The sequence below is a fragment of the Polyodon spathula genome, chromosome 16 (genome assembly GCF_017654505.1).
Source record: "Polyodon spathula isolate WHYD16114869_AA chromosome 16, ASM1765450v1, whole genome shotgun sequence".
NCBI lineage: Eukaryota > Metazoa > Chordata > Actinopteri > Acipenseriformes > Polyodontidae > Polyodon > Polyodon spathula.
The window spans coordinates 23,935,789-23,961,969 of NC_054549.1; the positions used below are offsets into that span (position 1 = coordinate 23,935,789).

The 26,181-nt window shown below is 38.7% G+C and overlaps 1 protein-coding gene across 14 annotated transcripts in view; it reads right to left on the reverse strand.

The window, feature by feature from the left end:
• Positions 1-26,181, reverse strand: part of LOC121329259 (sarcolemmal membrane-associated protein-like) — an 88,924-nt gene that overhangs the window by 19,792 nt on the left and 42,951 nt on the right. For 7 of the 14 annotated variants that reach the window (XM_041274769.1, XM_041274768.1, XM_041274767.1 and 4 more), the window contains 9 exons: positions 25,809-25,946; positions 23,737-23,905; positions 21,857-21,907; positions 19,539-19,601; positions 15,632-15,694; positions 13,612-13,686; positions 12,695-12,754; positions 4,421-4,501; positions 3,992-4,051 (listed from right to left, as the gene is read on the reverse strand). In XM_041274769.1, coding sequence (XP_041130703.1) covers positions 3,992-4,051; positions 4,421-4,501; positions 12,695-12,754; positions 13,612-13,686; positions 15,632-15,694; positions 19,539-19,601; positions 21,857-21,907; positions 23,737-23,905; positions 25,809-25,946 — 760 coding nt within the window. The remainder of the gene's footprint in view (positions 1-3,991; positions 4,052-4,420; positions 4,502-12,694; positions 12,755-13,611; positions 13,687-15,631; positions 15,695-19,538; positions 19,602-21,856; positions 21,908-23,736; positions 23,906-25,808; positions 25,947-26,181) is intronic. The other 7 variants (XM_041274774.1, XM_041274781.1, XM_041274770.1 and 4 more) reach the window with 6 other exon arrangements.

Sequence of the window (26,181 nt, forward strand, 5' to 3'; positions counted from 1 at the left end):
AAGTAATTTGTTGCCACTGTGAGGAACTCATTTTAACAGAATACTGCTAACTGCAATTTTGATTAATGATGAGAATTGTAATATTATTGTAAAAAAGGAACTGGAATTGAAATACAGGAATTATCCCCAACCCTGGCTATCACCCACTCCAGGTTAAAACACACCTGCTGTACATTCAAATAATGTTCTCAACGTGAAGCGCTTTCGACACCCACAGAAGCACAGTTATACTCACAGCTCACTCGCATGTCTGCTGGAAGCCCTGGCCTCAGCCAAGGGGCCTGAAAGCTGGTGTTGCAGAGGACAGAAAAAGAGCATGCAGTACAGAGTGCAAACACAACCCAAGGAAGCAAGACAGAGAGAAAGAACAGCAGCACACAGTACTTTAATATTGTACATCGTGGTGTAGAATGTACAAAGCAACATTAGAAAGTCTGAACATGAACATGTATTTAAGATGACATACTGTACTGGAATGATTTTTTTGCAAGTTGAAAAGCCACAGGGTTATAGAACAAAAATAGACAAAGTGTGCCCCCTGTTTAAATATCATTAGAAATAGACTGGATATCTTGTATTCTACAATCTTTTCAGTATTTATTTTGAGAGAATAGCTTTCCCAGAACATATGATCTGCATTACTGCAAAAAATCTAAAATGTTTCATTTGTTTTCCCTTGGTATAAACTAGGGTCTTAAAACATCAAGAACGCTGAGATTTCTTTGACTTTAAGAATCTGCATCAAACCTTATCAGAGGTAAAATGATATTGAAAGAATGTTCGTGCCCACATGCACAATGTGCTGCAAAGCATTGGGAGCCAAAGACTATACCCTCCACTCCCCCGGCACTAAGTTTTTGACTTTTGCTGGCATCCGATAAGGATCTGAAGGAGCCACCACCACAAGTGGTCACCAGTTAGAGGCCAAGTTCCATTGTTCGTTATCAACTGCTCACAGAAGACATTACCTCATCACAGAAACAAACACTTTGGCAACAAGTACAAAGGATTGGAAGAATACAGGAATTTCCACTGGGCTGTTTCCACAGTTAAAGGACTTGCTTATTAGAAAGTTTGCACAATTTGCAATGCTTTTTTCAGTTAAATGGGAACAGATGCACCCTGGACATAATCATTCAGTTTGATTGATACACTGTTGTACTTCCAATAAATGATCAGGGTCTAAGCTGAAATCAAATTGACTCAACTGTCTCAACACCACAGTATCAAATATACAAAGACACAATATACCCTTCAAAACTGCCAGTATTTTAGTACAGTCTGTATACGGAAACCTGATATAAAATCAGACTTGGGTGCTGAGTTCTGACTGCTAGGTGATCCAGTCAGCTATCACCAATTATTAATCTTCTAGTCAACCACATCCTTCTACTGCTCCAAAGCCCTCTGCCTCATCTTTCAGCTTCTCGTAGATTATGACTGGGGTGGTGCATGGTCATGAATAAGATATTGCTGATCTGTTTCAATCAATAGTCTAGCCAGTTTGGTATTTTCAGTATAAGGCCAATTGGGGGATTACAGGCTGCATGTAACATGCAGTGGTTTTCTATTTACAGGTCAATAATTGCTAAAGAAGTTTCCTTTCATGGCCAGTTTTCATCAGCTGGTAAGAAAATATTCTACATGCCAGCAAACAGGTGTATGACACTGTACAACATGCCTCTGCATTTTCTAGTAACATGATAAAGCTTGACACAGCTCTGTTAAATGATCTGATAAAGTGAGAAGCTGAGTTCCATAATGACAGTGAAGGATCACAGACACACAGAGCAGCTGTAAAACTGACACACAGCAGTCCACACTGAAAATGAATTGATCGGACTGCTTCTGCTAAAGGAAACATGCATCATCATCATTAACTTAAGTAACACACAATCAACCGCAGAGGTAACCCATCGAATCAAAGAGAGACATCTTTGTATACTGGGCTTTAGAGTTCCAAACGGTGGCAATGGCCCTTTATATCCTGGCTTTAGAACGTGAACCTGCAGACTTCTAAAGTTATACCAGCCCAGAACAGCCGCAGTCAGTATATGACACATAGGCTGTCCTGTGAGGAGTCGGGCTGATCTACTTCCTCTTATTAAGTTGTGTTGGAAAAACGCCTTCATTCAAGTTAAATATTCATTTGAAGGGACATACAATATGAAACAAAATGTAATTTAAGAGAAACAGAAATACTAAGGAGGTGTATTTACAGAAAACTTTGATTATTACATCATACTTTGACCTTAATAAATTAAAGAGGTAATAACAGCACAGAGGTAAATAGTCACATCAAGCTACTGAAATGTAGTTTACTGTGACAAGCACATCTAGCAGCAATAGACAATAGATAAATATGGCAGTCTACCTTTCTGTCAGTGTAGATATTCTAAATGAATGAACAAGCCTAGATACAAGGAGTGGAAAAACTTCATAGAAATGCAAATGTTTGTTTTGTTTCTCCTTTGTGGATATTATAGAAATACTAACAGGTGTTTTACAGTGTGTCAGAGTAAGAGAGGAGTTCTGTAAACTTCCTTTCAAATATGAATTGAAAAGAAACGTTGGCCTGCAATCCAACATTGTGTTGTACGTGATGTCAGAACATTCATGAGCTTATAAATGAGGAGTGACAATGGCAGCTGGCATGCTCGATGGGTGACAGTCATTGGGCTGGTCAATCAGTTATAAAGAATGATTCTATGGAAATAATTTAACTACTTGACCTTTAAAATCAGAAAAATGCACACTACAGTCCATTCTACTGTGAAGAATCTGCATTTCAGAAAACTGTTCATCTGGAGTTTTATAAAATCAGCTATTTATGAAAAAATAGAGAGCAGATTTCAGTAACCTGACAATATGAGTGGTGGCGGGGCAGGTGTGAGAGGGGTGCATCCATATTTTCACACAGCCACACATGTACAGCTTGAATTCTTAGACAATACCAGGGTCCCCTATGCAGCAACTCCTCAAGAGATCAGGAACAACATGTAATCCAATTATTTTTTAATTAGCAATTGGCTGGGGGGGGGGGGGGGGGGGGGGGGGGGTAAATACAAAATAGATAAATGTGTCTACACAATCAAATTATCTTTTAAAAGAAAGGAGTGAAACACTTCTGTACAGCAGAATGTGTTATTTATTCCACACACCTCATTGAAGCACTGGTTTCCTTTGCATGATATCTTGAGGCAGTCATTTACAAATTCTGCTATATGAATGAATATCTTCATGGTCATTTTTGACACTAAATATATATGAGTGCTTGTTGGAATATTTAAATATTTCTCCCAGCACTTTAAGATATTAAATCTCCTTTGCAGTTTACTGTATGATGGAGTGTGTCCATGATGTTTAGGCTACACTGCCTTCAGACGGAGTGCTTGATCTGCTTCCCCTGAATAATTGGCTGTTAATTGCTCTGAACTCTCCACTGAACCCAGAATAACACAATGTTCTGAACATTGCTGCACTACTCATTTCCAAGAGCCTTTGCAATAAATCACTGGTGTGAACACAAAACAATTCTAAACTGTGCAGCAAATACATTAACAAAAAAAATGCAAGGAATGAGATCCCTTTTTGTTTGTGTGATGAATCATCAACTCAATGCCAGAGTTCTCCTAAATGTTCTAGAGAAGAGTGTTTCCCAGTAAAATACCATATATAGTCATGACAGAAGAACTCAGCTCTCCTCAGGAGCTTTTCAACAGCCTGTGAGATATCTGGTTGCTCTATAATCCCAGCATGACTAGAGGAGACATCAATATAGTGCAGCATTCGCTAACTTAAACATGTAGCCAGGTCATAATACATTAGTAAATAAACATGTAGGTTTGAATAAAACAACATATGAAAGTGTGGTCTGCATGGAATCTACAAGAGCAGAGTCGAAGTACTGTGCACATTGGATTAGTAAAGCTAGATTCTGGTTTGAATATCGTTCTGTTAAACTAACAATAGAAATGTATGTTGGTATTACCTTTTAATAGAGAACCCTTCGTCAGAGATTCATTCAGCTCTTGTTCATCCATTTGATCGTCTGCAACAGAAATGAGAGGCTTAAAGAGAGCTGGGACAGGATCCACACTTTCAACGTTACTGTCTCAATTAAGAACTGCGACAGATTTTTACTTCTCAGTTACAGTTTGGTTGAGATAAACATTACGTAAAACATATTTTTTAAACATTTCAAAACATAAATGCTTCATAAATCGGAACTGAATTAGAATCAGTTCACACTATCCTGCTGACATCTATAATTGTTAGATCATAGCAAAACTATTTGTTGCTGTACAATTCAAATGGTGCACAAGAAGTAGCAGAAAAAGATGAAAGAATTGATGATAAACTACAATGCAATTCAAACAATGTCTATTAGTTTAAAAACAGGTGAAATTCTGCACTGTACCTGTAGTGTCGTCGCTGCTTTTATCCTTGCTGGGACTGAGTGTGTCTGACATGTCCGATTCCTTTGCATCTACTTGGTTTTCTAAGGAGAGATAGAAGACACCACTCTGAAGGGGTAGCCAGCTCTGTAACCTGATCTGGGTTACCAGGCAATTATATTTCACATTCACAGTTTTAATGTTAATAGTTCTCTTCCCAACTTTGTTTTTTACCCTCCTGTTTTAATGAATGGTTTCTCCCTACTTGTTACAGATTCTATGCTTCTATTCACCACACATGGTCACATATCCGATCTTCACTTCCAACGGGGAATTCAGCTGCCTGCTAAAATAGTTTTAGGAGCTCAGCTGTTTCCCTGCCAGTTGGACACTGATGTAAGCTGTTCACAAATCCACAACAGTGCCACACAAGAGCTATACTTCAAGAAAAGTGGAGACCCTGTTTATTCCATACAGGGATATCAACGCCAGGGAATGGAATTAAAAAAATTGTAGCTGAAATTAAATTGCAGAGGACCATTCAAATTCATTGTTGAAAAGTCTTTTTATACAGTATTTTGTTCTATTAGCCAGATACCACTGTACTATTACACTATGTATACTGTAAATACAGTATAATCGTAAATCTCGAAAAACTACTCACTTCTAAATCTTTTGCAGTCATTTTTGTATTACTTTCGTATAAATACATGTTAATTTGGATTCATATGTTGTTTTTTTCTGACTTTATGTGAACGAAAAGACACACATTTGCCCGTTTTCCCATTGGAAATAGTGATATTTTGAGATATCACTGTCCTGGTCACAAAAGCAAAGTTTGTGGGGAATAATAGCCATTTTCTATACTTTTGAGGCATAAGCAATTAGGAAATAACACTTACTACCCAGGAACGAAAAAAAAAAAAAAATTGTTACACGGTGTTATTGTACATATACATAAAATGACTGAAGCATTTGGACAAACATTCTGCATGCCTACAAAATGGATAACGTGCAGGGTCCTCATGTCCCTCAGTTGTATTAACATTTGTTTTTGTAAGGAGCAAGCTATCTCATCTTTTGATTCCAACTAATAAAATGGGAATCAAAAATTGCACAAATAAAAAATGGCATCTGAACAAAGCCCTGCAGAGTTGGATCATCATGAAGTATAAACTGACTGCAAACTGCCATCAAGAGATCCGATTGCAGCTCAGGATTTCACTGTCACCTATTAGGTTTTATGATGGCAGAAGCACAAACTGAAAGATCCAAGCAGGTGGTGAATGTTTTATAACCGTACTTTTGGCATTGTAAGTGTAAAAAGAACTGTCCTTGTACAGCATCTTGGAAAACTGCATTAGAAAACCTTTTTTTGGTGTCACCCAGTTTTTATAACTGAGGCGACAGAGGACTTGACAAGAGTACTAAAATAACTGCCCCAGTTAGAAATGCAAGCCCCTGTGCAAGTGAGATACCAAGGGAACCTCCAGCACAGACATATTGCAATACCACATGTAATAGAATACTTTACAGGAGAAATGCACAGGACATGTTTATATGCTTCACGCTTTCCAAATTATAGATCAACTACAGAACACAGGTGGTTACCATTTACTAATATTCAGTACATGCACTTGGGATGCAATTCAGTGGCAATGAGGAACCTTATATATTAATAAGATGTATTCAAGTTATTTTTCTAAATCATATACCGTGGCTCTCAAAAGTATTCACCCCCATTGGACTTTTCCACATTTTATTGTGTTACAACATGGAATCAAAATGGATTTAATTAGGAGTTTTTGCCACTCAAAAAAGTCCATAATGTCAAAGTGAAAAAAAAAAAATCTACAAATTGTTCTAAATCAATTAAAAATACAAAACAGAAAATAATTGATCGCATAAGTATTCACCCCTTTGCTATGACACATCTAAATAAGCTCTGGTGCAACCAATTGTCTTAAGAAGTCACATAATTAATTGAATGGAGTCCACCTGTGTGCAATTAAGGTGTTTCACATGATTTCAGGTTAAATACACCTGTCTCTGGGAGGTCCCACGGTTGGTTAGTACATTTCCTAAAAAAACTACAACATGAAGACGAAGGAACATTCGAAACAAATCCGGAATAAGGTTCTTCAAAAGCACCAATCAGGGGTAGGATATAAGTACATTTCCAAGGCATTGAATATCCCCCGGAGCACAGTAAAGTGCATTATTAAGAAATGGAGAGAATATGGCACAACTGTGAATCTGTCTACAGGCCGTCCTCAAAAACTGAGTATCCGGGCGAGAAGGCCACTAGTTAGAGATGCCACCAAAAGGCCTATGGTAACTCTAAAGGAGTTACAGTCGTCCACGGCTGAGCTGGGAGACACTGTGCATATGGCAACAATAGCTCGGGTGCTTCACAAAACTGGCCTTTATGGGACAGTGGCAAAAAGAAAGCCAGTTTTGAAAAAAACTCACATCAACTCTCAGCTAGAGTTTGCCAGAAGGCATGTGGGGAAACTCTGAGACCAAGTGGAAGAAGATTCTATGGTCTGATGAGACCAAAATAGAGCTTTTTGGCCTCAACCCTAAGCGCTATGTTTGGCGCAAGCCTAACACCGCACATCATCCTGAGAACACCATCCTTACCGTGAAGCATGGTGGTGGCAGCATCATGCTATGGGGAAGCTTCTCTGTGTCAGGGCCTGGAAAGCTCATGAAGACAGAGGGATGGATGCAGCAAAGTACAGAGAAATCCTGGAGGAAAACCTGCTGAAGTCTGCAAAAGACCTGGGACTTGGGAGAAGATTTATCTTCCAGCAGGACAATGACCACAAACAAAAAGCCAAAGCCACACTGGAGTGGCTTAAAAACAAAAAGGTCAATGTCCTGGAATGGCCCAGTCAAAGCCCGAACCGCAATCCAATTGAGAATATGTGAAAAGAGTTGAAAATTGCTGTTCACCAAAGGTCCCCATCCAACTTGACGGAGCTTGAGCAATTTTGCAAAGAAGAATGGGCTAAAAAGATTTATCCAAATACTCATAGCTGTAATTGCTGCCAAAGGTGCATCTACCAAATATTGACTCAAGGGGGTGAATACTTATGCAATCAATTATTTTTAGTTTTGTATTTGTAATTAATTTAGAAGAATTTGTAGATTTTACTTTTCTCTTTGACATTATGGACTTTGTTTGTGTTGATCAGTGGCAAAAACTCAATTTTGATTCCATGTTGTAACACAATAAAATGTGGAAAAGTCCAAGGGGGGGTGAATACTTGTGACAGCCACTGTAAAGTTGTAAAACCTAATTTGCTGGACAAGATTAAATGCACTTGTGCACTTAAAATGACTACTGTACCCCTTTTCTAAAGGGTTTTTCTTTTTTTTCACTATACCCTAGCTTGTAGGACAACCAGGGATCCGAACCGTATTTTCTTCAGAACCAGAATTTTCGGCTCCAGTTCCGAAAGTTCAGAACGGCTGATTGAACCAAATGAAAAACCGGTGTCGTAGGAAATAAGCTGACCGGGAAATAAATTGATCCCGCAAGCGCAGTAATGCAAAACTAGGCAAAGGTAAGGCGGGGCAACAATTTTATTAAAAGGGGAGGTTCACTGCATGGATTTTTATTTTCATCTGACCGTTTTAATTTGCAAGACTATGTTGGTTGGTGTGTGTTCGTCCCTCATGTTGTTTACACACAATACATTAACATAAATGCAATATTCTTCGTAAATGTAACAATTGTAATCCTTGCAGTAATATATAGTATTACTAAGGGAAAAGATTTGTACTATGTTAAAAAAAAATCCTCTAGATAGGACAAATACAGAAATGAAAACCATATGCCTAATTAGATATAATTGCTCGTTACATGTCTTACATGGTTGTTGCACTACAGGAATTTATCATTTTTAAAATCATGCTGATATACAGTAGCCCACATATACTGTACAATCTCTCATTCTCACAATAGCTGTCTTGATTGGTATTGAACTAGTACAGATACTTATCACAGTTTAGCAAAGAGGTTACCTCTTTAATTTTTAACTAATTATTAGTTTCTTCCCAAACTTGTAATTGAAATACATGCATAACCAGTCTCTTGTTAATGTTCTGTCCTAATTATACAAAGTACTGTATGTAAAATAAATGAAACAACAAAGTGCATAATACAAAATAGTAATACTGTTTAAACAACACTTCCCTTTCAATTCGAAGATGGCCACCAAACACATTTATGGGATATACGCCTGCCTATTGGTAGGTGTCACTGAGCTTTTACTAATCAAAGCTGCCGATAGGCCCTCCTTCCCTGGATGACCTCCTCGGTCCCGTCTACCGAGGGAATAAAACCGTCATGCAGGCAAGGATCGACCTCTTTTCGCTTCTCCAGTTGGTAAGGTAAGACCATCTGTGTTGCATTGAGCCCTTTTATTACTTAAAGTGCTGTGTTGAGCTTGCTGCTAGTTCCCTTGCACTCGAGCTGAACACTGGCTTGCCGCTTTCACAGAATCAGTAGCTCCTAAATCGTAGCCTTTTTCTCTTTCTTATACTGCCTTCAGCACCTGCTTGCTTGTGTTGCAGGCTGTTTTGTCTTTACTGTCTGTCATTTGTGAGTCGACTGCCTGTGCAGTATTGATTTTAAAGGAGTGAGTGTGTGTCTTTCACCCTTTTTTACTTGGGAGAGCGCTGTTACTCCACCGGAGATAGGCTTGCCTTGTCCCCATTGTCAAGTTAGCCCACCAGCCACCTTCGGGCCGCCAGTTGGGGCCTTGTTGTTTTGATTGTGCTGCGTGTCCTCGTGCTTGCACAGAGGACTAGATGCAGCGTGGCTGCTTACAGTCCGAACAAGCATGTGTTGATCCACACGGACAACATATCAGTGGTGGCGTATGTCAACCACCAGGATGGCCTCGGTCCCCAGGGTTGCATCTTCTCGCCTCGCCTTAAGGCTTTTGACTTGGGCCCAAAGGAACCTGCTGTCCCTTCAGGAGACGCATATCCCGGATGGGGACAATTGGGTGACGGACCTACTCTCGAGGGAGGGTCCGTACCCGATTGAGTGGCGGCTCCACCCTCAGGTGGTGGAGCGCATTTGGGAACAGTTCGGGAAGGCGCAGGTCAATCTCTTCACCTCAGCGGAGACGACACATTGCCCCCTGTGGTACTCCCTCCACCACTTCAGCGGTCCACTCGGCGTCGTCGCCCTAACCCACGTATGACCCAGAGCGCTCCTTTGCACGTTCTTGCCATTACTCACTACTTTTCTCAAAAAGGTCCGGTCAGAGAAGGTGTCAGTTCTCCCTGTGGCCCAGGAAAATCTGGTTCTCAGCCCTGTGCCAGCTATTGAACGGCCCACCCTGGGAGATCCCGCTTCACCTGGATCTCCTCAGTCAGACGAGAGGCATGCTTTGGCACCCGGAGCCGGGCAGGCTCCATCTGTGGGTCTGGCCCCTAAAAGGGACCACTGGTCAGTCTTAGGGCTGTCGGACGCAGTTGTGGGTACTTCACAGAATGCTAAGGAGCATTCCACTAGGTCGTTGTATGCCTATAAGTGGAAATATTTCCAGTATTGGTGCTTGACTAATGGTCATGACCCAATCTCTTGCCGCATGCCTGTCATCTTGCAGTTTCTGCAAGATCTGCTTGGGGATGGTAGATCACCTTCCACACTGAAGGTATACCGAGTGGCTATTTCTGCTTGCCATGCCCCCTTTGACTCAGAGTCCACGGGCGTGCATTTTCTGGCTACCTGGTTTCTCCGAGGCGCTCGGTGGTTGCGCCCTCCTAGGAGGGCTACTCTTCCCGAATGTAGCCTTGGGGTTGTACTGGAAGCTCTCACTCAGGCCCCGTTTGAGCCTATATACTCCATTGAGTTGAAGTATCTGTCCATGAAGGCAGCCTTTCTCTTGGCTATCGCCTCCGCAAAGCAGGTTAGTGAGCTACAGGCGCATAGCTAAGCATAGCTCCTGCATGCGTATTTGGGATGATGGTAGTAGAGTGTCACTGCATGCAAACCCTGCTTTCTTCCCCAAGGTGGTCAAAGCTTTCCACAATAATCAGTCTGTGGAACTGGAGTCCTTTCATCCACCACCGTTTACTTTGGAGGATAGGAAGTTGAATTTCATCTGCCCGGTTCGGGCATTGAGATGCTACGTGGCTAGGACGAAAGCATTGCGTCATTCTGACCAGCCCTTTGTCTGCCACAGGACACAGACCTTGGGACAGCCCCTTTCGAAGGAGCGACTGTCGCATTGGATTGCGAACACAGTCTCAACGGCGTATGATGGTGCTGGCTTACCCCCACTTGGACGGGTAGCCGCACTTTCCACAAGAGGTGTGTCTACGTCATGGGCCCTCCTCTGTTTCAAAAACCTCTTTAGAGGTGCCTCCATGGCTGAGATTTGTAAAGTGGCTAGCTAGGCTATGCCGCATACTTTTTCCAGGTTCTATCACCTTAATGTGATAGATCCCTCATTGCCTTTAATGGGCACAAGAGTCCTTGAGGTTGCATGCTCGCACTGCTAACCTGGCAGGCAGGGTTGAGGGGTCCCTTGTGTGCTGCCGTTCTTCTCTCCCTCACGACGGCTCTGGTATTCATTTTCCCATAAATGGTGTTTGGTGGCCATCTTCGAAAAGGGAACGTTAATTTACCTACCTAGCCCTGGCAGACAGGCTAAAATAATTTAATCTATTCAGTCTTGAACAAAGAAGACTACGCAGCAACCTAATTCAAGCATTCAAAATTCTAAAAGGTATTGACAATGTCGACCCAAGGGACTTTTTTGACCTGAAAAAAGAAACAAGGACCAGGGGTCACAAATGGAGATTAGACAAAGGGGCATTCAGAATAGAAAATAGGAGGCACTTTTTTTTTTTTTTTACACAGAGAATCGTGATGGTCTGGAACCAACTCCCCAGTAATGTTGTTGAAGCTGACACCCTGGGATCCTTCAAGAAGCTGCTTGATGAGATTCTGGGATCAATAAGTTACTAACAACCAAGATGGGCCGAATGGCCTCCTCTCGTTTGTAAACTTTCTTATGTTCTTATGTTCCTAGGACACCTGTCATCTCAGTTCAATTTTTGTCTGGCCAAATAGGCTATTGTATTGGTGTTCATAGGACAATAACTTAATGCAGTGTTTGTCTGAAATGAACTCTGCAGCTAATCGAGATCATGGCTCCATCAAATATGCCATTTTTTTTCTCTGTTCTGTTCCTCCTTTCAACTTTGTGATGCTTTTAACGTAAAAAAAAAAAAAAATGTCCAGGGCTCTACACATCTGCCATATATTTGAAAGGTAATACCAAAAAAACTTTTTTTGTGACAAACACCTCTTCAAAGCATTATATATTTACCATAACCTACATATTTTTTTTTATTGCATAGCTACTCTGTTTTAAATAGAAGATATGCAGAAAACAATCCTCTCCAAGTAATCAATTACATATGAACACTATTATTAAGCACTACAGGGAACATTGTTAACATCGGGATGCACATTCCACAGTAAGACATACAACAACAACAACATGTACACACCTGCAAGTTTTCTACATACTTTTGGATATATTAATGAAAATTAAACACTAAAACAATTAAATCATGAATCATTAAAAACCTCTGATAATTAACAAAGCACTTCACTTGCCACACATGCTTTTACAGCTTGTTTTCTGTCTACATAACTTAATAAGTTAATAAGAGTACCTGTTTATTTTGAGCGAATACAAGACTGATCATGTAACGTGGATCTAGCATGTAGCCGACCACAAGGTGGAAGCCTGAACTGAAGGCAAATACAGTGCTATTTGAATTCTGATTCGCTGGCTGCTCTGAAAAAGCAAGCTAAATGTAATGTTGAATTTCATTAGCTGGCTGTGATGTAATGTTTTGTCATTGACAACTGAGGTGTAAGGCTATGGGAAGCGTGCTTTTTTTTATTTAAATTACTGTATGTTTGAAAACAATGACACAGTGAGTGACACAGAGAACAGGCTGAAAGGGAACAAAAAAAAACAAATCTTGAAAATAGTTTTTGTTCCAGAATGTAATAAATTAACTGGTTTGAAAACAAACTTTATTTAAAAAAAAAAAATTTGAAAAAATAATGCCCAATTGAGCAGTGACCCCTGCTCCAATTCCCTTGTATATTAACATTAACATTGATTCTGTATTCAAACTCTCCTAAATATTAACAGTTTGCTGGTCCACGCAGATTTTCCCATTAAAACGCATCTTGCTTGCGTATCACTTCACAGCAGACATTAAAAGAAGTTCACTTCACCACAAACCTTTTACAAGCTTGGTTTCTTCCATCACTTTCATCAGATGCCCATCGTCTATAAGCTTGGCTGGTGAAAGAAAAGAATGCTGATGACGTTGTACAGGACGAGCACTTCTATGTACATGCCTCTGAAGCCAGCAATTCAATATAAGTTAACGATCTTCCTGGGGTTCAGCTGCTCCAAAAGGTACACACTGTAGCAAAGCCAACCACCTTGCTAACCTGCTTGCCTGTTAATTGCAGAAGTTCACAGATTAAGTGAAAGCTTGCTTCAAGGCCAGTTTACAATAAAAGCCACTTTTTTTACAGTTCTAACTTGTTTCTATTGACTGCAATATTAAGCCCGCCCCAGCATTCAGTATTAAGGCCATCATCTGCAGTATCCAAACAAACCCCTGTTAAATTACCCCTGTAATAGACTTGCATGCTGTAAATGACCAAACCCTCAGATAACATGCATGCAACATGATGGAACTCATTTCATTGAGTTTAAAAAAAAAAAAAAAAAAAACCTACTGGAAAATAAAACAGTAAATTAGAACAGTTTGCACAGAAGAGAAACAAAATAAATAACATTTAGTAAAATTATTTATTAAATGTTTCAACCATGTACCTTAAGTAGTTAGGTACCCTTTATTACATTTTAATAGCGAGGTGTAACTGTATGTTCACTCTGTACTGTATAGCAAATCCATCCTGATTCTAGGAGTGCCCATTACCTTGATACACTTGATTTATTATGTTGGCTGGCTGTATGATTGGATACAGGAAACAAACGAAATGCGTCTTAAATTCTACACCCCTAAGGTAGGAACAATTAATTAATTTCCTTTAAAACCACTAGATAATCCAGGACTAAAAATGGCTGGAAAATAGACTGTTCAGCAAGTCAGATAATTCATTTTGTGCTATGAATCAAATTACCTTTGAGTCTTTCAGGACTACTTAAAATATTTTCTTCTGCAGTTTGATTGTTTTCTAGATGAACATCAACAACACCTAAAAAAGAACAATAAAAACATAAAAAACAGCTAATACTGTATTTATAATACACATGTTAATAGTTCTAAATCAAGGCTTTAAAATACATTGCATTGCCTCTTGGCATTAGCAACCTTATCATTGGCTCCCCTTTTTGTGTTAAAATGATTTGCTTATTTCTACTCATTTGGGATACACAGATGTTTCAACCAAACGCTATACAAGAAATGCTTTTGTATTCCTGTGGTCCAGTTCAGACTCACTCCAATGAGCTGGCTGCAGTCAGACCATGTCACCCACAGCACAGCATGTAAGAACAGGACAGTATTCAACTAGAACTGTTACATCTCAAATATATATATTTTTTTTAAAAGTTAGTGAAAATCCTAAAGTATTAAAATGGAAGAATACTGAGTTATCACTCAAGCCTACTTTGTGTTGCAATTGAGGCAAAGTGTTGTACCAGTGTTTTGCAACAACCACTGCATTAGCATTTATAGTTTTAAATGCCACATTACAGGTTAATTACTTTGTACAGTTAGGACCTTGCACTTAAAACTGTTTTAAATACACCACAGTGGCAAAATGGTTGAAGGTATACAGGTGAAGGAGTGATGCAGTGCATGAAAGAATTAGACCGTGCCTGGCCCCTTGGTAAACGAGTGCAACCGCCTCTCCAATTTGCGGCTGCTACGTCGTTTCCCTTCCAGGTCAATACATTTTTGCAACAGTCTTGCTGCCTTCCAGACTGGCCGACTTCCCGACCCTGGGAAAGAACTGTCAGACCAGCTCATCCAAAGAACTCTGTTATCGCTACTTAGCATCTTCACAGGTCGGGAGGGAGATTTACAACCAAGATTCATTGTATTTCTGTCACAACCACCCACTCGGTATATTGTGGGTGTTGGGGTCCAATATAAATCTGCTATTTATCGAGGGCCGCCAAAGAAAAACAAATAGGTTAACAAATACTGTTCAACCACTCCCTCGTTTTTATGGGGGGGGGGGGGGGGGGTCAGGGTCCAATATAATTCCTCTAAGCAACCCGCTTTTTCTCATTTTCTGTATAAAAGCAGCACACCTATTTAATTTGTACTGCGGAGGGTAATTGCTTTGCATCAACTTAAGTCTCCAATTAATTTCATGAGTCTTCCTCTCCTTTCTCAAATGCACAAACCCGCTCCATTGAAAGAATCCAACATCCAACACTTTTGCTAGTGCATTGCTGCCACAAGTGAACACCTTGCTGGCTGAAATAAAAACCGCTCCAGCATAGATATTCAATTTGCTTTGTGTCATTATGCAATGCGTGTGTATATATATAATATGGTATTATTGCTTATATAACGACAGGCGATATAACGAGGGGTGGGTGTACTACCCAATAGCACATTAAATGAAAACATTAAAATGACACCCTATAATATGCAAATGAATAAACTTGGCAATCAATATAGAGTTAAAACTAGCACAGATCTTGAAAATTTAGTCACAGTTTCCAAAAAACAAGTTGTTACTCAACCAAAAAAAAACAGGCATCCTCTTGCTTCAATTCTTTTGTATTGACATGTTAACCCGTTTGTCTGCCAGCACAACCAGGACTAAACTAAAAATCACTGTGATAATTACTTTGAAAACACCACTGGAAGATGCAATAGCACAATACAAGAACATGACTGCTGCTTGCTGAAACTGTTTCAAGTGTCTAGTTCTTTTTTATTTCTTATGAAGTAGGCAGTATCCTGCATTTATTTAAAAGACAAAACTGCACACAAAAAAACCGGGACATAGCCAACAGCATCACTAATCATTATTCTTTAATATCTATACAGTAGATGTATTCTATTACAAGATAAAACTACACAGAGGCATAATCTCCTATAATTTAGAGGACAAGCTGTAAAGGATTTCGAGAATTGGTCTTAACAGACATGGCCAGTAGGATCAGAGCATATTCATTTACCTTCCAAACTGGAGATCTTGTTGTTATGTGTGGAATCTACTGGGCCTTTCAGCTGCTTTACTGCTGTTGAAGGGGGGGGGGGGGAGAAAAACAAATGCTTGAGAGATTAAACAAAATGAATAAAACCCATAATTAACGATTTGTGTATATGGCTGCATGGAATATTTATTGTAATGAGACTAGTTCATTTACATTATATAATATTTATTTGAATACTGAAATACTACAGGCAATGCGTTTTCTTCACAGGCAGGACACAACAGTCTCAAATGGAATTTCCTATTTGAATCCTAATTTCTATTATTATGAGAGATAACTGCAAATTAACGAACTAAAAAACAGTGACATGGACGTTTAAAGGTAAAAAGTCAAAAATGCTTAGTAAAAATGCAAAATAATTAATTTACATTTGTTCTCAAAATAAATATACAAACCCTAAAGCAAACACCATTTTATTGGTTTGGAATAGAACAACCAGGTATGTTTGTAACCACACACATTACAACACAGGACAAGGCAATGAAAGAGAAGTTCACCACGACCTGCACCTCATAACAAATACCCATGCATAGTTTAAATTAAACCCATACAAACAGCCCCAATATCATGCTTTGAATAGCTCAGCCTCACAATACCCATTAGTTGCTAGGGGGAACAATGTAAAAGTAACAGACACCTGTCATTTTAACATTACATGTAGCTAAATATTTCATCCCTTCATTATACTGTCAGGAAGGTTTTCCATATAGGGTATACTAAGGGGAGGCCCTGGACAATGGGTTTTCTTTTTGTTGGCAGCTCTGACTGTATGACAAATGGATCTGAATCATTTATCCTGACCTCAGACTGCACTAATTATACAATGTTCTCCACAAACTGCTTTATGATGACAGGCTGACAAGAGCACAATTTTGGTCAACATGGTAAAGATTTAGTCAAGATAGTTTATGATTTTGCCAGCAGTCTCACGTCACTCTAATGCTGAACGAAACTCCATCACAATGCAGCAGACCTACTGATTCACAAGCATGCCTGTGCAATCCAAATAATCTTAACAACAGCCATTCCCCAGTTCAGTTGGTCATTAATTTCTGCCTCTTTATTGGGACGCAAGACAATAACGTAATGGTTACTGTGTATGGCTGCAGCTTTCTTGTGGACAGTCTTCATGAAATCAAGTTACAATGACTGAACAGAGTTTGCATTACAGTGAGCACCATCTAATCAGGATACTGATAAAATCGGCATTTCTACTTAAATGGGACACAACTCTGAGAGACGTTTATGTCATTTGGGATGTCACTCGTTTAATTAGGATACAGTATTTTTAAATAATGAACGGAGATTGCTGTTTGCAAAGCACACAGCACGTGGGTACATCATTACACTGTGACTTGTGTAAATTGCGTAAACCACATTGAAATCTTGAAGGAGCTGGAGTCTCCTGTGGTTTCTCAGGCTGCTGCTGCAAAGAAAGTTGTCGTGTCAACATCGCAGTTGCCTCGCCTTGTGATATGATGCGATTTCATTCTTTCATTTCGAGTAGAAATAAACTGTGAATCATTTTGTTTAGGAATAAAAAAAAACAATTGATTTGGATTTTAAATTATGCAGTTAACATTTAATCATGACACGATTTCATTCTTTTTCTTTTCATTTAGATACAAAAAAGTGTGACTAAGGTCATCTCAAATGCCTCTCGTTTAATTGGGACAGCCACTTCCTTAAATGGGGATATTTTTACTTCTTGAGGTGTCCTGATAAAGCGGCGCCAACTGTATTACTGTAAAAATCAGATAATCGTATTCGCTAGAAATGACAAAAATACCTTACACTTATTTACCACCTCACCAGAAGTTGCGCGACAGTTTAAAAAATGGAAAATGAAAAAGAGCTCTGTGTAATATGCAATATTAATATACAAAAAAAAAAAGATTAACACAGCAGGTCTTGAGCCTCTACTTAAAAGTTTTAGACAACAAGTAAACAAACCAGATAATGCACACACACGGATATGATCTCTATGGAAAGCCACCTGGGACAAAAACGTGTTGTGCTGCTTAGAGCAAGCCAGAATCTTATGGGACAGAAAAAAGGCAAGCATGTCATTCTGAAATGCCTCACTTTAACAGTGCCCAACTTCCTGAAAATGTTGTGTAGTGATTTTTATATAGATTGTATATGTGTGTGTGTGTGTGTGTGTGTGTGTGTATATATATATATATATATATATATATATATATATATATATATATATATATATATATATATATATAGTTGCGACTTTGTTATGTGGAATGTAATAAACAAGAAGGCAAAGAGTGGTCACCCCAAATATTGATTTGATATACATTTTTCTTCTGTTCACTCACTTTGCATTTTGTTAATTGATAAATATAAACAATTAACATGTCTATTTTTGAAAGCATTCTTACTTTACAGCATTTTTTCACACCTGCCTAAAACTTTTGCACAGTACTGTATATATATATATATATATATATATATATATATACATATATATATATACACACACACACACACACACACACACACACACACACACACACACAAATAAATGTATATATTCTAAGATAGATGTACACACATACACAAAAACAAAAACTTTGAACAGTAAAGGTTTACCAAGTACAACATAAATACACAAGTATTAAGGACATTGTTCTCAGAAGGGACAAAGCTGTGTACATCTACTATTACTTTACAGGTTTGTTTTTTTTTTTTTTTTTTTTTTTTTTTTTTTATATTCTAGTGTGCATTCATACCTCCCTCCCTTCCCTAACTAAAACATTCCCAGATGCAGACTGAGCACCACACAAGTTCCACTATGGAAGAAGACAACAGCAACATTTAAAGTAAATACTGTATCCTTTCTAAAATCAGAAGGGCAACCAAATTCAAATAAAACAGAAAGAAAAAAAGGAAATACATGTTTAAAACATTTAACTTTCCTCGTCTGTCAGACGTAAAAGTCAACATTTTAAAGTTTACTTGTGTAAGATGCTTCACGGTTTCATACTGCAGTGGCTTTTGTTGGCTAGCTGTCTTTGCCAACACATTTGCACCCATCAGGAGTTAAGGGGAATGGTCAGTGACTAATAAACCACGTAAAGCCACTGCACATACTGGGGCATGCAGAGCTGAAGAAGAAGTGTCTTTGCCTACTGAAGACTCATTCAGTTAATATCTAAATGGACAAGAGGGACAACCCTGTCAATGGAACCACATGAAGCTATTGCACACGTGTAAGAAAAAACAAACTGTATGTGTTTCTGCCTAGGTATCAGGATCATAAGCAGCAGTCATCACAGTATGTACAGAATAGTTCAACAATTTAATAATGAGGCCCTTGCACAGGACAACCAAACCAGGAAGGTGGATCCCAATATATAGCCTTCAATATCCCAGAAATCTGAAGCCAAAGCAGGTTATCGCAGTCATGAACTTGAGCCAAGCAATACCTACACCAGATCTCATCCTAACGGGATGACCAGTTAACATACAGACACCTCCACTAATATGTCTCTGCTTTTATAAAGCTGCATTGTGAGCAGAAAGCAGAACACCGATCCATGCTTTGATCACGAGACAAGCACCTGGCGAGAGGTTTAAACAAGGCTGGGTAAAGTCAAGTATGCAACCATTTTTAAAATACCTGTAAACTTTGTAAAATTATCATTTAAAACAGTAATGCAATCAGAGCAAACTGAAAGTGAAAGACATGGCCTTTATTCTGAGTCACAGCTGCATACAGAATTGTAGTTGGGAGCCTTTGAACTTGGACAGGACGAGAATGAAGAGTCTCCCTATTTCCAGTTCTGTCCCATTTATTACAGTTTAATTAGAGCAGCTAGAAAAGGCAGTGTAAAGAATACTGTGTACTCACTCTGGCACTCAATGAACTGTTGGATAAAAGTGCAGTCCCCTCCACTCTTTAAAAGAAAGTGGTCTAACAAAGAAAAAAAAACCTTTTTTTAAATGTTACAATTATAATTAGTTTATATATTTTTCACAGAATACAACATTAAACAAGTTTAAAAATCTGACACACTGTGTAAGCTAGACTTGGACACAGACAGATGACATCATACTGCCTGGCTCGTGAAAGTTTTGCCATTTAAAAAAAAAAAAAAAGGAAAATTAAGGCTATTAATATGTAGTCCACTACGATAGTGACTAGTTTTGAGATAGTATAGCAAAGGTCCTTAACCAAAAACCTGATTTGAAAATTCAATGTGCAATTACTGATGTGCTGATATATACTGTGCCAAATAGTGTATTCCAATTGGGCTAACAGTATGTCTGATCTCAGATAGCCCTTTTGTAATACAGCATTGTCTACACAATACCACCACATCACTACATCAGACAGTTACCCTTATTTTAAATATCCATAGATCTATACAGTATATTATTCACAAGCTTTAGCCCTCCTGCCAGCAGTACACGAGTGGCTGGTTTCACAGACCCTGATCAACAATAATCTTGGGCTATCAAACATTTGTTTAGCGAAGACAGTCCAAGATTAGTACAGATCATGGTCTGCAAAAATAAACATATATTTAATAGTCAATGTCAGTACATTCCTGAAAATATCTTTAGCTGCTAAATAGCTTGGCAGATTATTAAATTGACACAAACTAGTTTAATTAGCACCAGGTGGCCACCAACACCTGTTCATCTAAACTGCTGGAATAATTCTTCATGACTCCAAGCCTTGTGTCAATAGTTTTTATTTTTATTTTGTATTATTACTATTTTCTATAGATTCAATATTGGCCAAATTGTTATTTTTATTAAAAGGTAGGTACTTTACTGGAATCTTGTGTATAGAACCATGGATATTAATTCACGTAACTGTCTGAATAAGGAGCCTTGTTTGATGATCCCATACTGTACTAACAGCACAATGCACTCCATTGAATCCATTCAGTTTACACACTGCTGCCAGTGACAGTTTCATACGCATCTTCAAACAACCCTTCACTGTGCTCACACAATGGTTTGCAGGATCTGTCTAATAACCAAGACATGAAGCCAAGTTGACAACAGCTAATGCCTTCATCAGTGAGCTCTCTACACAGTGGTGGCCACAAATACTACATGACATTAATGTAACAATCTAAATCTGGTTTAATCATTACAACTTTAACTTTCTAACTACAACTAGCAACGACTGATTTTAAATATTACAAACATACATTGGTCATGATGCAATATATTAAACTGCATGAATCAAGATCAATTCCACACTGTACAAAATCATGTGTCTGTGTTTGTCTCAAATTCAGTAACTTCCCACTGGGTATCATGTTCACTGTTCAGTCATATTTAGATCATAACACTGGTTTAATTTGTCAATACACAAGTATGTTAACAAACTAGTCCAATATTAATTGGCCACCACTGTATTCACTGCCACTGTGAACTGTTAACTAACGCACCCCACATGTGATCTTCCCCTTACAACTGTTACTGCTGTACTGTGTTAGAACTGAGTGGTTCTGAACTTGCTTGCAATGAACTCCCATTCAATGTAGGCAAGATGTCCTCAACCTAGATTCCTATTATTGTCAAGAGATATTTTAGGCAAAACTAGAAGAACAACTATCAACTCACTTAAATACAGCTATAGTATCTAGACATTTATACACTAAAGCAAAGTAGATTTGCTAAACCTTTCTGTTTAAGAAAAGCCACGATTCATAATTTTTAGCTTGTTATGTTACATTGCAAAACTAGATCTTGCGCATGTAGTGTCCAAGGATTTCAATCTCTGACTGTCACTTTATACAGCATTGTTCAAACCTCCACAAAAATGAGGAGCTGATTCACTGTTCACATTCTGGATATCCTTTTCATACACAGACAATGCTTAATGATGGAAGTGAGGTACACACAAATGTTTTTGTCCCCTTTAAAAATACTATGAAATAAATGATAATTTTACAAAATATACTTTAATTCTTCTCATATTCAGCATATTTAAGAAAAACCTATTTTGTGTTTTGTGTAATGAAGTGCTTGTGTAAATAAAAAAAGTCCTAGCTGCTACAGGAGTAAGAACGTGGCTCAAACATACAAAATGCATGAAAACATGCAACACAGAAATAAACTGGCATGGCAGTTTGGCAAGTTAGTACATTTAACAGCAGGTTAGCACAAAAGGATGGCACTTCTGCAGTCTCCATATCCTGCCCTTACCTAAACTGTTGTGTTCCTTAATATTTTTCTCTTGAAGTTGTTCTAACCGTACTGAAAAAACAAAAACACAAAAAGACCAACTTTACAAAAATAATAAAAAAAAAAAAAAAAAACAGGGCGGGGCCTCCCACATGTGGCTGTTTAACACTAGCACCGCCATAGCCGCTTTTTGAACGGCTTTTGCAATTCAAATTGAAATATCTCTGCATATGTGAATATCTTGTGCATGTCCGTTCTTAAGTGTTAATAAATATTTGAAATAAATACTCATACGGTGTTTCAGCTGCAGAATCATAAAAATGAATAAATCCGCAGTTTATGTGGCATATTGAAATCAATACAATATAGCCGATCAAAGTCATTGTGAAAGAAAGCATTATATATTCCTGTAGAGTGCTGAAACACTAATGAAAGTCATTCTACACATCATATATTATTATTATTTATTATTATTTATTTTATAAACAGTTGTCACAAAATATGCACATTGAATCACAATACAGTGTGATATAGCTACGCTACTTTTTTCTCATCTGCCTGACCTCTCAATCAGTTTGCAAGTTTGTAACTGTCCCCCTGCACTCCATGTCACTCCTCAGGCAGAGCGACTGTGCCACCCTTAGTGTGTACAGGAGTATTTAAAAAAAAAAAAAAAAAAAAACATTTCTAAGCTCTCTGCACAAATCAGTGACCACCAGGACTGATGCTAAACGACAGTCAGAGACTGTTGCATTTCACAACACAACGAAGTACGTTGTGGATATACTGGATCAAATGGCAAGGCTGTATTCTGTCAAAGGATGGTACTCGCAGATGGCCTGTGGCTGTTTTTTATAATGTTTTGGACCTGGCAGCCATCAACGCTTTGGTTTTGTACAAGGAGTGCACCGGCAATACAGTCACTCAGGAGGGACTTCATTTTGCAGCTAGCCCTGAAGCTTTCGGCAGAAACATTTTGGTAAGAGACACGAAAGCCGGCTTGCAAATGCCCCTCAACCTTCAGCCAGCGCTGTGTCCGCTGGCATACAGAATAAAAGACAATGCCAGGTTGCTAAATGCAACAAAAACAAAGCTTTCGATGTCTGTGCCCGTTGTGAAAAGGCAGTCTGTAGCAAATGCACTGGTACAGTTGAAAAGCGTGTTTTCTGCGTAGATTGTACTAGGAAAGCTGTAATAGAACTCTGAACAGACAGAGCCTTTAAACTCTGCTTCACTCAAAGTGCTTTCATGTCGCATAAGTTATGTTATATTTTTGTTTTATGCTATTTTTATAATTAGTTATTTATATTTTATAATTTTATATGTGCATACAGCTTTCTACACCTGTTTATACAGAAGTTTATTGCGTAAAGTTTATTTTACTACAGTTTTTCATGTTCATGTATTGGTGCTCGTTTTGAAAAAAGAAAAAAGTTTAACTTTCAATTTAAATACGGTGTTTCTGCTCTGAAAATGTTATGTACAATGTTCATAAATAAAAATATTAAGTTGTATCCGATTGTTTGTTTTTCATTTTTATATTGAAGCCTTTTTAAAATGGAGCCGCACATTATGCAGGTACGGTGGTTGTATGTAGTCCAAAATCTTGGCGGTTCTAGTGTTAATCCATTTCATGACAGGAGCGTGTCCTTAATTATTCAACTAATGCTAGAATAAGTCCTTAATGAATAAAATTAACCAGTTGAAACACACACCCAGGTGCTAAAGCACTTCATCATTTCATTATTCCAAACACATGTTCAGTGTCCAGAATTGTCTGCTGCTTGTACAAATGAAAAATAATAAAATACACATTTACATACTACTGTCACTGTCTTAGACACACAGTCAGCACATTTCTGTTCCTAACTATTTCTACACAGAGAGATTTACGTTGTTACCTTGTAAAGCAGCGAGACGCTCGTTGGTGAAGTCATTGTCTGCCTGCAAGGCCTCTATGCGTGCCTGCAGTGCCTGCTCCTTCTCCTCCATCTCTTCAATCCTGTGCTGCAGCTCCTTCCTCTCAGACAGGCTTTTCTGCTGGATCTCCTCCTGCCTGCCCTCCGCCTGCTGCTCAACACAGGCAGACACAGTCTGAGACCAGGCAGACATACAGAATCTGAGACCAGACCAGACCAGGCGGACATACAGTCTGAGACCAGACCAGACAGACACACAGTCTGAAATCAGACCAGACCAAGCAGAAACAGAGTCTGAAATCAGACCAGACCAAGCAGAAACAGAGTCTGAGACCAGACCAGACAGACACAGAGACTCTGAGACCAGAGCGAACTCCCACCTACCCCAACCCCTAGACCAGAGTGAAAACACATACAGTACAACACACACCCAGACCAGAGTGAACACATACAGTACAACACACACACTCACTAGGGATCTACTTAAATCATGGTAAATTTCGGTATTTTTCATGGGTAGGTTGCAGAATAAAATTAGGATTTTGCGGACATTTCGCTGACCTGTTTAAACATTAAATATACCGAAGTAGACAGTACTTCGGAACACTATAAGCCTAAAAATAGTGGTATTTGTTTCCTTACTAAAACAGAGTGCTGTCATTTGTTAAAGACAAGCATGCACCATCCCCCGCAGTTGACTTGCCGATACATTGAGACTGCACATTCTGCATCCACTGAATTGATTGGAAGTTAAGGCAAAGCTTTGCCAAGTTATACAGATGTGAAAATCAATTAGAAACAGCCCCAAAACTCATTTACCCAAGGGCATCTGGCATATTTTAATAAAAGCAATGTATGCAGCACGTTTGTTGTCATGTTATTTGTCCCATCCAATAATTTATATTATTAGTCAAAAAAAAAAAAAAAAAAAGAAAAACGCAGCTATTCGGGTCTAAAATAAAAAAAAGTAAGCAGCAGGCTGAAGCGAGGTGGCTGTGCTCGATCGTTGTAGTGCTAATTTAACTAAGAATACTTTCTGTCTGGGCTGACTTTCCAGTTTGGTTTCTGAAAGCTGTTTATTTTACGTTCTGTTCAGCAGCACCCGTAGTAGCCTTTTGTTTAATGTGTGATTCTGAAGCTAAATAGCGATATAGATATAGATATGCAAAACAATTACCTCCACCTGCATGTACAGTTTCTTTGAGAAATATCTTGACTGATTATACTTTGCTTTTTTTTTTGCTTTGTCATCCATTTTTACCTCCAATGCTGAAAACTAGATTTTAGCAACCTAAATCCAAACAATGCAGCACTAACTTTGTCCTACTCCCTATTGCACAGTACAGGTCACAGAAAAGCAGAACAGATGCACTGGTAGGCTGATTAAAACTTTATTGTCATTTGAATAGCAAACAAGAACATTAACCGCTTTGGAGAACTTTTTTTGTAAATGTTATTTGTGGACGTTTTTTGTTTATTTGTTTTTTGCTTAAGTGCAATGCACACAGGAAGGCGAAGAAATAAAAAAGGGCTACAGAAGGAAGATACGTAGTTTGTGTCTCTTGCAGTACTTCATTTAAACAAAGTTTCTTTTTTTTTTTTTTCTCTCTAAACTTGTCCAGTATGCATTGGCCCCTAAGAGGTGAATTTCGTGGCGACCCCTCAATTTCATGATTTCCGCGAAATCGCGATTTAGGTAGACCCCTAACATTCTCCCAGACCAGAGTGAACACACATACACAAAACAGAGCAAACACATACAGTACAACACACTTGTCTCACTTGTGTGTGTGTTATGTTGTGTGTGTGTAAACACACACACATACAAAACATGTGGCACTTGTGTGTGTTTGGTCACACACAAACCAGAGTGAACACATACAATACAACACACACACACACACACACACTACTGTACCTTCTTGACATGAAACTAGAGCTTGAGAACATACAGGCAGTTTCAACCCCATCAGTGTGATTGAGGGTGAAAACAAACTTTCTCTGTCATTCACTGGGAACCAAGATTTGAATTAAAAAGGCCTAGCTAACTGTACCTTTAACTTGTCAGCAAGGTCTTTGATTTCGTTGACCGCTCCGTTGTACTTATTGGCCAGCTCGCTCAGCTCTTCCTGCGTCCGCTCGTTCATTTCCTTTAGATGGGTACATTCATCCTCAGTGTTGCTCAGACTTCGCTGGAATACACAAGACGTTGCTGATTAGAAATCTCATCTTATTCAACAGGACATTCTCATAACTAGAGAATTACACTAAAATAACATACTGCCTCCAATTAGTTACACCTTACCGAACTTAATACCTGCGATACAGGAACACAAGTTTAGACTGACAGTTCAGTCGAACTGGACTTGAGGTGCAATTCAACATGTTCACTATATATGAGTGGTCTGTATCATTTTGTATCTTTTT